Below are 13,637 nucleotides of genomic sequence, written 5' to 3' on the forward strand. Positions count from 1 at the left end.
GTCAATGTGTGGCGACACCGGTTAGTCAAGGTAATTCAGGTAAAATGTACATGTAGGTAGAGTTATTAAAGTGACTATACATAGATGATAACAACAGAGAGTAGCAGCGGTGTAAAGGAGGATGGGGGAGGGGGGGGGGTAATGCAAATAGTCTGGGCAGCCATTTGATTAGATGTTCAGTCTTATGGCTTGGTGGTAGAAGCTGTTTAGAAGCCTCTTGGACCTGGACTTGGCACTCTGGTACCGCTTGCCATGCGATAGCAGAGAGAACAGTACTCTGTTGCTGCCCACCACAACAAGTCATCTCTGAACTGAACTCTAAATCACTGCACTATACTGCAACACCCTCTGTCCATCTCTCTGCATTAAGATATATTCATACTGATACTGGACATTTGTACATCAACTGAATATCAACCGTATACCCACTGAGTATCAGCCGTATACCCACTGAGTATCAGCCGTATACCCACTGAGTATCAGCCGTATACCCACTGAGTATCAACCGTATACCCACTGAGTATCAGCCGTATACCCACTGAGTATCAGCCGTATACCCACTGTGTATCAACCGTATACCCACTGTGTATCAACCGTATACCCACTGTGTATCAACCGTATACCCACTGGGTATCAACCGTATACCCACTGGGTATCAACCGTATACCCACTGGGTATCGACCGTATACCCACTGGGTATCGACCGTATACCCACTGAGTATCGACCGTATACCCACTGGGTATCGACCGTATACCCACTGAGTATCAGCCGTATACCCACTGAGTATCGGCCGTATACCCACTGAGTATCAGCCGTATACCCACTGAGTATCGGCCGTATACCCACTGAGTATCAGCCGTATACCCACTGAGTATTAACCGTATACCCACTGGGTATCGGCCGTATACCCACTGGGTATCGGCCGTATACCCACTGAGTATCGGCCGTATACCCACTGAGTATCAGCCGTATACCCACTGAGTATCGGCCGTATACCCACTGTAAAAAGATCCACAAGTGATGCAATCTGTGAGGGCTTGGGCCCAGCCAATCCGAATGAGTTTAACCCCCCACAAAAGGGCTTTATTACAGACAGAACCCCCCACAAAAGGGCTTTATTACAGACAGAAATGCCCCCCGTCAGACAATCCTGCAGGTAAAGAAGCCGAAAGTGCAGGTCCTGGGCTGGAGTGGTAACATGTGGTCTACGGTTGTGAGGCCGGTTGGACGTATTGCCAAATTCTCTAAAACGATGTTGTAGGTGGCTTATGGTAGAGAAATTAACATTACATTCTTGAGCAACAGCTCTGGTGGCTCCTTCAACACTTGAGACATCTGTGGCATCATGCTGTGTGACAAAAAAGGCTGCCTTAAAATTTGCAGTTATTGTCCCCCAGCACAAGGTGCACCTGTGTAATGACCGTGTTTAATCAGCTTGTTGATAAGCCACCTGGATGGATTATCTTGGCAGAGGAGAAATGCTCACAAACAGGGATGGAAACAACTTTCTGCACAACTTCTGAGTGAAATTAAGCTTTTTGTGCGTCTGGAACATGGGACCAACACTTTACGTGTCACATTAACATTTGTGTTCAGTGAAATTAAATACAATAAAAAAATGCATCAAATGATTTGTGTGTTTTTTTCTCCTTATGCTGTTGAAATGCTGTGCACAATTGTACTGAAATATAGTGCTTCAAAAGTCTATACATTCGCTTGTTATTTATTGGAGGACGACTATTATTTTGGAAAAAAAACATATCCGCCTTTCTGCGGCCATTTCATGATCTGCTACCAGCAGAATGGTGACGTGAGGAAATGGTTTCAATGGAACGGATGTGAAGGCGGAGTCTGTCTTTCCTTTCGGGACTTTAGGCTGAGAGTCGTAGGTTAGAATATAACGCTACCTCCCAAATCTAGAATTCAACAGACTAGGGATAAACATCTCGTCTGGTTCACTTGGCCTGAACTCTGCAAACGACCGACCGTAAACTTCGCCTGAACTCTGCAAACGACCGACCGTAAACGAGTGTCTACAATGAATCAGGTGAGTTAGATACATGTAAAATACATATGAAAACACGTTGGCGGGCACGAACGACGTAACACGTTTCCTGCAGCTCCGTCAGGTTGTGACACACTCTTTAATTTAGAGCACAGTTTTATTTATTATTTAATTTCGCTTTACTAAGTATTGTTTACGTAGTTTAATATCTCGTTGTTCTCCTGAACGGTAATAATGGCCGAGAATTGCTGAATGGAAGACTGCTAAAGTAGGCCGCAAGCAAAGCCTTGGATTTTCCTGAACGAGCTACCGACTGGAGAGCCGGGCATGTCAGGAGCAGACATGCCCGGCTCTCTCCAGTTGGTAGCTCGTTCAGGAAAATCCAAGGCTTTGCTGCGGCCTACAGTTAAGTTAATTTGGTCGGCAGAATATCAGAATCAATGTTTTTCATCTCTTCTCTTCATAACATTTAAATAAAATATATCAATGTTGTAAATGCGACTTGACATAGGAATTGCTTCTGTAAGAAATTGTAATAGAGACTGGAAACTAGTGTTGATAAAAGGTGAGGTGCACAGGTGAGCGAGTCGGTCAAGGATCGACTCAGACGAGGAGTTAAAGTTTAACAATCAGCAGTTTATTCAGAGTAAATATATTTGGTACTGCGCATGCGGGGCTCCGTCTTAGAACTCCGAGTGAGCTGAAAAAGGAGAGCCCCTAAAACAGGTTGATTACAGATTATATACAGTACAGAAAGTAGGTTGATTCTTTGAAGTCCTGGTCCTCTGGTTGGCTCTGGTCCGGGCGTAGTCCATGCTTATTGGTCCACCATTGTTGTTGAAGAATGTCCCTTGCTTAATGTCTGTTTTGAATTTCCCAACTGCCGTGGGTGCACAATGTTGATAAGCTTAGGATCCCTAGAAGCTCTATTAGGTATTAATGCGGTGTGTGTGGTTCTCTGTGTTTGAGTGTGAATGTGCGTGGGTGGTGTGTGTGTGTGTGTGTCTTCCAGCCATCAGCAGATATGTCATCACAAGATGAAGTCCCTTAGACCTCTGCGGTTGACCCAGTTCCTGTTTTCTTGGCTGTATGTGGAAACATTAGTATGGCATGCCAGAAGCAGGTTGTGCAACATACTGCAAACACCCTTGTAATATAAGTTCATTTGCTTTGCCTTTCGTTACTAAAAGCTAATGCATAGATATAAAGGCCTATCTTGGCTTCAAGCATATATGAGCATAAAAGTTTTTCTTACACTAGTAATAACAACATTTCAACATAAGCCATCTTTTATACAAAATACACATACTCCTCATTTCTCTTGGACATATGCTGGACTTATTAAGATGACAACCACAGACACACACAACTCAAGGTTGGAGCACAAAACAAAGAACTATCTCAGGAACCAATGGAACGTTGACACCAGGCCTGATCAGGACTACCCAAGACCCAGATCGACCAATCGGAAGGCCAGACTACCAGATCAACCTACTTTGCTTGTTGCCCATATAAAACTGTACAACTGTTTAAACTGCCTCTTTTCCGGACGATTCCATACGAATCAGACAGAAAGAGCCGTGCCGCACGCTTTGCCTAATATTTTTACACTTGAATAAATCTGCCTTATTATACAATTATCCACCTCGTCCTATGACTCCTCTTGTTCTCCTGTCTCCAGTAAACGTTTTATCAACACTTCTTCTTGTATTTGTTGGACAGTCTGATTAGTTAGGCCTACTATAGTATACTATAATTAGTCTGAATGGATAGGACTACTGTAGTATATTATAATTGGTCTGGATAGACCTACTGTAGTATACTATAATTAGTCTGAATGGATAGCTCTACTGTAGTATATTACACTGCTCAAAAAAATAAAGGGAACACTAAAATAACACATCCTAGATCTGAATGAATGAAATATTCTTATTAAATACTTTTTTCTTTACATAGTTGAATGTGCTGACAACAAAATCTTACAAAAATTATCAATGGAAATCAAATTTATCAACCCATGGAGGTCTGGATTTGGAGTCACACTCAATATTAAAGTGGAAAACCACACTACAGGCTGATACAACTTTGATGTAATGTCCTTAAAACAAGTCAAAATGAGGCTCAGTAGTGTGTGTGGCCTCCACATGCCTGTATGACCTCCCTTCAACGCCTGGGCATGCTCCTGATGAGGTGGCGGATGGTCTCCCTGAGGGATCTCCTCCCAGACCTGGACTAAAGCATCCGCCAACTCCTGGACAGTCTGTGGTGCAACGTGGCGTTGGTGGATGGAGCGAGACATGATGTCCCAGATGTGCTCAATTGGATTCAGGTCTGGGGAACGGGCAGTCCATAGCATCAATGCCTTCCTCTTGCAGGAACTGCTGACACACTCCAGCCACATGAGGTCTAACATTGTCTTGCATTAGGAGGAACCCAGGGCCAACCTGGGGCGGCAGCGTAGCCTAGTGGTTAGAGCGTTGGACACACACACACGTTGGACTAGTAACCGGAAGGTTGCAAGTTCAAATCCCCGAGCTGACAAGGTACAAATCTGTCGTTCTGCCCCTGAACAGGCAGTTAACCCACTGTTCCTAGGCCGTCATTGAAAATAAGAATTTGTTCTTAACTGACTTGCCTAGTTAAATAAAGGTTAAAAAAAAAAAAAAAAAAAAACACATCAGCATATGGTCTCACAAGGGGTCTGAGGATCTCATCTCGGTACCTAATGGCAGTCAGGCTATCTCTGGCGAGCACATGGAGGGCTGTGCGTCCCCCAAAGATATGCCACCCCACACCATGACTGACCCACCGCCAAACCAGTCATGCTGGAGGATGTTGCAGGCAGCAGAACGTTCTCCACGGCGTCTCCAGACTCTGTCACGTCTGTCACATGTGCTCATGTGCTCAGTGTGAACCTGCTTTCATCTGTGAAGAGCACAGGGCGCCAGTGGCGAATTTGCCAATCTTGGTGTTCTCTGGCAAATGCCAAACGTCCTGCACGGTGTTGGGCTGTAAGCACAACCCCCACCTGTGGACGTCGGGCCCTCATACCACCCTCATGGAGTCTGTTTCTGACCGTTTGAGCAGACACATGCACATTTGTGGCCTGCTGGAGGTCATTTTGCAGGGCTCTGGCAGTGCTCCTCCTGCTCCTCCTTGCACAAAGGCGGAGGTAGCGGTCCTGCTGCTGGGTTGTTGCCCTCCTACGGCCTCCTCCATGTCTCCTGATGTACTGGCCTGTCTCCTGGTAGCGCCTCCATGCTCTGGACACTACGCTGACAGACACAGCAAACCTTCTTGCCACGGCTCGCATTGATGTGCCATCCTGGATGAGCTGCACTACCTGAGCCACTTGTGTGGGTTGTAGACTCCGTCTCATGCTGCCACTAGAGTGAAAGCACCGCCAGCATTCAAAAGTGACCAAAACATCAGACAGGAAGCATAGGAACTGAGAAGTGGTCTGTGGTCACCACCTGCAGAACCACTCGTTTATTGAGGGTGTCTTGCTAATTGCCTATAATTTCCACCTGTTGTCTATTCCATTTGCACAACAGCATGTGAAATTTATTGTCACTCAGTGTTGCTTCCTAAGTGGACAGTTTGATTTCACAGAAGTGTGATTGACTTGGAGTTACATTGTGTTGTTTAAGTGTTCCCTTTATTTTTTGAGCAGTGTATTTCAGCTAACCTCATCAACTTCCTCTGGAGGAGGGATCCTTTAATATTTCAGCTAACCTCATCAACTTCCTCTGGAGGAGGGGTCCTTTAATAATTCAGCTAACCTCAACTTCCTCTGGAGGAGGGGTCCTTTAATATTTCAGCTAACCTCATCAACTTCCTCTGGAGGAGGGGTCCTTTAATAATTCAGCTAACCTCAACTTCCTCTGGAGGAGGGGTCCTTTAATATTTCAGCTACCCTCATCAACTTCCTCTGGAGGAGGGGTCCTTTAATAATTCAGCTAACCTCATCAACTTCCTCTGGAGGAGGGGTCCTTTAATAATTCAGCTAACCTCATCAACTTCCTCTGGAGGAGGAGGGGTCCTTTAATAATTCAGCTAACCTCATCAACTTCCTCTGGAGGAGGGGTCCTTTAATAATTCAGCTAACCTCACCAACTTCCTCTGGAGGAGGGGGTCCTTTAATAATTCAGCTAACCTCATCAACTTCCTCTGGAGGAGGGGTCCTTTAATAATTCAGCTAACCTCATCAACTTCCTCTGGAGGAGGAGGGGTCCTTTAATAATTCAGCTAACCTCGTCAACTTCATCTGGAGGAGGAGGGGTCCTTTAATAATTCAGCTAACCTCACCAACTTCCTCTGGAGGAGGGGTCCTTTAATAATTCAGCTAACCTCAACTTCCTCTGGAGGAGGGGTCCTTTAATATTTCAGCTAACCTCATCAACTTCCTCTGGAGGAGGGGTCCTTTAATAATTCAGCTAACCTCATCAACTTCCTCTGGAGGAGGGGTCCTTTAATAATTCAGCTAACCTCAACTTCCTCTGGAGGAGGGGTCCTTTAATATTTCAGCTAACCTCAACTTCCTCTGTAGGAGGGGGTCCTTTAATATTTCAGCTAACCTCATCAACTTCCTCTGGAGGAGGGGTCCTTTAATATTTCAGCTAACCTCATCAACTTCCTATGGAGGAGGGGTCCTTTAATAATTCAGCTAACCTCATCAACTTCCTCTGGAGGAGGGGGTCCTTTAATATTTCAGCTAACCTCATCAACTTCCTCTGGAGGAGGGGGTCCTTTAATATTTCAGCTAACCTCATCAACTTCCTCTGGAGGAGGGGGTCCTTTAATAATTCAGCTAACCTCATCAACTTCCTCTGGAGGAGGGGTCCTTTAATATTTCAGCTAACCTCATCAACTTCCTCTGGAGGAGGGGTCCTTTAATAATTCAGCTAACCTCATCAACTTCCTCTGGAGGAGGAGGGGTCCTTTAATAATTCAGCTAACCTCAACTTCCTCTGTAGGAGGGGGTCCTTTAATATTTCAGCTAACCTCAACTTCCTCTGTAGGAGGGGGTCCTTTAATATTTCAGCTAACCTCATCAACTTCCTCTGGAGGAGGGGTCCTTTAATATTTCAGCTAACCTCATCAACTTCCTATGGAGGAGGGGTCCTTTAATAATTCAGCTAACCTCATCAACTTCCTCTGGAGGAGGGGTCCTTTAATAATTCAGCTAACCTCATCAACTTCCTCTGGAGGAGGGGTCCTTTAATATTTGACTTTTTAAACGGGATTGGAATAATTTGAGTGTTTTAAATGACTGACATGGGTTAACACCTTCTCAAAGCAACTATGATGATGATGGTGTGTAAGAGCTATACATGGAGACTCAGTTCCTCAGAGGAACCGTTTTCTGGACAAAGGTTTAATAGTTGAAGACTTATTTTAAGTCATTATTGTTTTGTACCAATATGACAACACTCCTACTCTCTTTTTTGGGTTAACAGGAAACATCTGTCCCGTCCTCTCTCTCCCTCCAACCCTCCTCCCCCCTACCCCTCCCGGTAACCCCGGGTCGTACCTCTCCCGGTAACACCTTACTGCTGGGTCTGAAGAGGCTGTCTGTGCTGCTGGTCGACTGCAGGAAAACACCAGAGCTAAGTGGGTTCATGCTGTTATATAAATGCATTTTGGTACACTCCCTGAATGTCATTAATTACCCACAATACAATCTGTTTAAAGATGTAGAATAAAAAAATTGATTCACCTTTATTTAACCAGGTTGGCTAGTTGAGAACAAGTTCTCATTACAACTGCGACCTGGCCAAGATAAAGCAAAGCAGTGCGACACAAACAACAACACAGAGTTACACATGGAATAAACAAGTGTACAGTCAATAACACAATAGAAAAAAAGATATATTTACAGTGTGTGCAAATGGCGTGAGGAGGTAAGGCAATAAATAGGCCACAGTAGCGAAGTAATTACAATTGAGCAAATTAACACTGGAGTGATAGATGAGCAGATGGTGATGTGCAAGTAGAAATACTGGTGTGCAAAAGAGCAGAAAAGTAAATATAAACAATATGGGGATGAGGTAGGTAGATTGGGTGGGCCATTTACAGATGTGCTATGTACAGCTGCAGCAATTGGTTAGCTGCTCAGATAGCTGCTGTTTAAAGTTAGTGAGGGAAATATAATTCTCAAGCTTGTGTTTTTCTTTTTTTTTCTTTTTTTTTTTGCAATTCGTTCCAGTCATTGGCGGCAGCAGAACTGGAATGAAAGGCGGCCAAAGGAGGTATTGGCTTTGGGGATGCGATATACCTGCTTGAGCGCGTGCTATGGTATGGGTGTTGCTATGACGACCAGTGAGCTAAGGCGGAGTTTTACTTAGCAAAGACTTATAGATGACCTGGAGCCAGTGGGTCTGGCGACAAATATGTAGCGAGTACCAGCCGACTAGAGCATACAGGTCGCAGTGGTGAGTTGGTATAAGGGGCTTTGGTGACAAAACGGATGGCCCTGTGATAGACTGCATCCAGTTTGCTGGGTAGAGTATTGGAAGCTATTTTGTAAATGACATCGCTAAAGTCGAGGATCGGTAGGATAGTCAGTTTTACGAGGGTATGTTTGGCGGGGTGAGTGAAGGAGTCTTTGTTGCGAAGTAGGAAGCCGATTCTAGATTTAATTTATCATTACAAGCACTCCTACACCCTTGGCTACATTGACAATTTGAAGATTTAATATGATTTTACATTGAAGATTTGAATGCTTAAATTCGGTTACAAGAGTGTGAAAAGCTCGTCCTAAATCTGGCTTCGATATGAAGGAACCATAACTGTCTGTCTTTGCTTCACAGGGGACAGTCCTAAACGTCACTCTCTCAGTAGAAGGGGCTCGTCATCTGGGGAGGCAAAACATCATGATGCTGACGAGGCAGAGAAAAGTCTCTCAAGATCAGAACACCTCAAGAAACAACAGCTGAGACCCACAAGGAAGAAACCTCACTGCTGCTCTGACTGTGGGAAGAGTTACACCTCTAAAGTAAACCTTAGAGGACACCAGAGAATTCACACTGGAGAGAAACCTCACTGCTGCTTCCAGTGCGGTGCTAGTCTCTCCTCTGCCAGTGCACTGGAAGGACACATGCGGATTCACACTGGAGAAAAACCGTACCAGTGCTCAGAATGTGGGCAGAGATTTAAAGACTCCAGTGGTTTACGGTTACATGAGAGAAAACACACTGGCGAAAAACCACACTGTTGCTCTGACTGCGGGAAGAGATTTGCTACATCACAAAGCTTAAAAGCTCACTGGCGGATTCACACTGGAGAGAGACCGTTCCACTGCTCTGAGTGTGGGAAGAGTTTCAAACAAGCTTCAGCACTGTCTGAACACAAACGAATACACACAGGAGAAAAGCCTTACCACTGTGAGCAGTGCGGGGGGAGCTTTTCCTCAGCTAAGTTACTCAGAATACATCAGAGGATTCACACAGGGGAGAAACCTTACCAATGTGCTGACTGTGAGAAAAGCTTCAGACTGTTGTGTATGTTAAGACGTCACCAGCTAAGACATACTGGAGAGAAGCCCCACCAATGTACTGAGTGTGGGAAGAGGTTTGCTCTTAAGATTGGACTCTTGCGACATAACAAAGTGCACACTGGAGAGAAAGGCTACCAATGCCCACAGTGTGGCAAGAAGCTAGGATCATCTCATTCTCTAGAGCAGCATAAGCGAACACACACTGGACAGAAACCCTTCCACTGTTCCCACTGTAAGTTGAGTTTTGCCACTAATCCAGCCCTGTACAAACACCAGAGAATTCACACAGGTGAGAAACCACACAGCTGCAATGTTTGCCAGAGGAGATTTGGACGGTCCGATCACCTGAAAATTCACATGCAAATTCACACAGGAGCAAAGCCATACCACTGCTCTAAGTGCGAGCTGAGTTTCACTAACAACAGATCTCTGAAAGAACATGAGGTCAGACACACAGAAGATAAACCTCACTGCTGCTCCCAGTGCGGTGCTAGTCTCTCCTCTGCCAGGGCACTGGAAGGACACATGCGGATTCACACTGGAGAGAAACCGTACGAGTGCTCTGAATGTGGGCAGAAGTTTGCACACAGAACCAGTCTTGGGACACACAGAAGAATACACACAGGAGAGAAACCTTATCACTGCTCTGACTGCAAGAAGACCTTTCCAAGACTTGGCTCTTTAAAGGAACACAAGTTCACACATTCAGAGAAGATGTACCACTGCTCTCAGTGTGAGTCGAGCAGCACATCGCCAGGCGCATTAAAGAAACACCAGCTTATACACAGTGTAGAGAAGCCTTACCACTGCTCCCACTGTGACAAGAGCTTCCTTCGGCAACCATCTCTCAAACAACACGAGCGTAGTCACAAGGGAGAGAAACCGTACTCTTGTTCAGACTGCGAGAACAACTTTGCCACAATGGCAACCTTGCGAATTCACCAGCGAAGACACACAGGAGAGAGGCCATACCAATGCCCTTTCCCTGACTGTGGGAAGAGTTTTGCCCAGGCCTGTGCTTTTAAAGTCCACAAGAGAAGGCACACAGGAGAGAAGCCGCACCACTGTGATCAGTGTGGGATGAGTTTTGTCACGTCAGGTGACTTGCAATCTCACCAGCAAACTCACTCCAAAAAGAAGCCATACTGCTGCACAGAGTGTGGACTCAGTTTTTCTAGATCTGATTCCTTAAAGATTCACCAGAGAGTCCACACAGGAGAGAGGCCGTACAGCTGCTCAGTGTGACGAGTTTCACTTTGAAAGGGCACCTTACTAGACACAAGCTGACACACACAGGAGAGAAACCTTACCCCTGCTCTGACTGTGGGAAGAGTTTTATTCTCTCAGGCACCTTAAAAACACACCAGTTAACACACACAGGAGAGAAGCCTTACCACTGTTTTGATTGTAAGAAGAGTTTTACCACTAAGGGTCAACTGACTGGACACCAGCAGAGACACACAGGAGAGAAACCTCACTACTGCTCCGAGTGCCGCAAGAGCTTCAAGTGTTCAATGGACCTGAGATGCCACGTTCAGCGCAAACACAGTGGGACACCCTACCACTGCACCCTCTGTGAGCGCAGCTTCAGCTCCCCACAGCATCTGAGGTACCACCAGATGACTCACACGGGAGAGAAACCATTCATATGCACCGACTGCGGAAAGAGATTCACTCAGGCCGGGGTTTTGACATACCACAGGAGGATTCACACCGGAGAGAAACCTCACATCTGTGATCAGTGTGACAAGAGTTTCAGTAAAAGGAGCAGTCTGCAATCACACCAGCGGACACACACAGGAGAGAAGCCTTACAGCTGTGATGAATGTGGGAAGAGATTCACTAATTCAGGAACCCTGGTTTCGCACAAGAAAATACACACCTGAGAGAAACCTTACCACATACAGGAGCGAGGCCTAATGACTGTGCACAAGAGAACACACACTGATAGATATTTTATGCCTGGATCAAATATGTAATTTGTAAATGATGGAACACCTATAGAAACATTTTATAGAATGAACATCAAGGACACACAGTAACAAACGTGAAACGCTTCCAGGTTGTCCTTGACAATTCCCATAACTGAAACCACAACACTTGAAAATACAGAGGGTTTCACTTGGTGGTGTAGATTTGACCAAAACCCATAGTTTTTAATTTAGGCCAAAACGTTTAATCTGTTTACTGTGTTGTCTTGCAGTATTACTTAACATCTTTGTTGCAAACAGAATGGATGGATTTGACAGCTCAATTGTAGTTCCACCTCCGACACCGCCAAAACAACCGCTATGCAGGTGTTGTCTAACACGGGTCGGATTGAATCAAGCCCTGAGAACGGACACATTTCTCAACATACTCACAACTTGCCGTTGGATACAAATGATAAACATTTGAATGCAGAAGTAAATGGTGCAAGTGAAGTTCTAGTCGAACACTGTATGGAACATGATATTAACCGTCTACTGTTCTTCTCAGCACTTCAAAATGAACACTTTTGTTGTACTATTTTGTTGCACTTTTGTTTGTTTGTTGCACTTTTGATTGTGATTGTGTGGGTCTTGTACAATCTTGTATTGTTTTGCTTTTGGATCGTGGGCTCAATTCAATGATATTTGGCGCTGAACAGGTTGAACAGAGCGGTACCTATCATGAACATGGACATTGGCTACATGGAGGAGTAGGAATCCCATCCAGCCATGTTTACAAACTCAATCTCTGGAATGTCATTTAGGGCCGGATTCAATCCGTTCTGCCTTAATCCGCCATAACCGACAACTGCACAGTCGTTTCATTGTTTTTATTCAGGTGATGTCCGCAGGTGTAACTGCATTGGAGCTGTCGAGGACATTACCATTGGATAATCTCATGCAGTCTTTTTAGATTCAAACGTTTGTTGTAATCTACACCTCTATTAGCCTGATATAATGTTGTAATCTACACCTCTATTAGCCTGATATAATGCTGTAATCTACACCTCTATCAGCCTGATATAATGCTGTAATCTACACCTCTATTAGCCTGATATAATGTTGTAATCTACACCTCTATTAGCCTGCTGTAATCTACACCTCTATTAGCCTGATATAATGCTGTAATCTACACCTCTATTAGCCTGATATAATGCTGTAATCTACACCTCTATTAGCCTGATATAATGCTGTAATCTACACCTCTATCAGCCTGATATAATGCTGTAATCTACACCTCTATTAGCCTGATATAATGCTGTAATCTACACCTCTATTAGCCTGTTGTAATCTACACCTCTATCAGCCTGATATAATGCTGTAATCTACACCTCTATTAGCCTGATATAATGCTGTAATCTACACCTCTATTAGCCTGATATAATGCTGTAATCTACACCTCTATTAGCCTGATATAATGCTGTAATCTACACCTCTATTAGCCTGATATAATGCTGTAATCTACACCTCTATTAGCCTGATATAATGCTGTAATCTACACCTCTATTAGCCTGATATAATGCTGTAATCTACACCTCTATTAGCCTGATATAATGCTGTAATCTACACCTCTATTAGCCTGATATAATGCTGTAATCTACACCTCTATTAGCCTGATATAATGCTGTAATCTATTAGCCTGATATAATGCTGTAATCTACACCTCTATTAGCCTGATATAATGCTGTAATCTATTAGCCTGATATAATGCTGTAATCTACACCTCTATTAGCCTGATATAATGCTGTAATCTACACCTCTATTAGCCTGATATAATGCTGTAATCTACACCTCTATTAGCCTGATATAATGCTGTAATCTACACCTCTATTAGCCTGATATAATGCTGTAATCTACACCTCTATTAGCCTGCTGTAATCTACACCTCTATTAGCCTGATATAATGCTGTAATCTACACCTCTATTAGCCTGATATAATGCTGTAATCTATTAGCCTGATATAATGCTGTAATCTACACCTCTATTAGCCTGCTGTAATCTACACCTCTATTAGCCTGATATAATGCTGTAATCTACACCTCTATTAGCCTGATATAATGCTGTAATCTACACCTCTATTAGCCTGATATAATGCTGTAATCTACACCTCTATTAGCCTGATATAATGCTGTAATCTACACCTCTATTAGCCTGATATAATGC

The 13,637-nt window shown here is 44.2% G+C and overlaps 1 protein-coding gene across 1 annotated transcript; it reads left to right on the forward strand.

Annotated features, from left to right (window-relative positions):
- Positions 1 to 1,741: 1,741 nt before the first annotated feature.
- On the forward strand, positions 1,742 to 12,869 carry LOC129839504 (zinc finger protein 883-like). The gene is made up of 3 exons (XM_055906997.1): positions 1,742 to 2,048; positions 7,466 to 7,619; positions 8,819 to 12,869. The coding sequence occupies exons 1-3, from the start codon at positions 2,040 to 2,042 to the stop codon at positions 10,747 to 10,749; spliced, it is 2,094 nt and encodes a 697-aa protein (XP_055762972.1). The 5' UTR covers positions 1,742 to 2,039; the 3' UTR covers positions 10,750 to 12,869.
- Positions 12,870 to 13,637: the final 768 nt, after the last annotated feature.

This window comes from Salvelinus fontinalis, chromosome 40, assembly GCF_029448725.1.
Source record: "Salvelinus fontinalis isolate EN_2023a chromosome 40, ASM2944872v1, whole genome shotgun sequence".
Lineage (NCBI taxonomy): Eukaryota > Metazoa > Chordata > Actinopteri > Salmoniformes > Salmonidae > Salvelinus > Salvelinus fontinalis.

Coding starts and splice junctions, on each gene's coding strand:
- LOC129839504 (XM_055906997.1), top strand. Junction 7,620..8,818: donor CAGGAAAACACCAGAGCTAA/GTGGGTTCATGC, acceptor TTTGCTTCACAG/GGGACAGTCCTAAACGTCAC.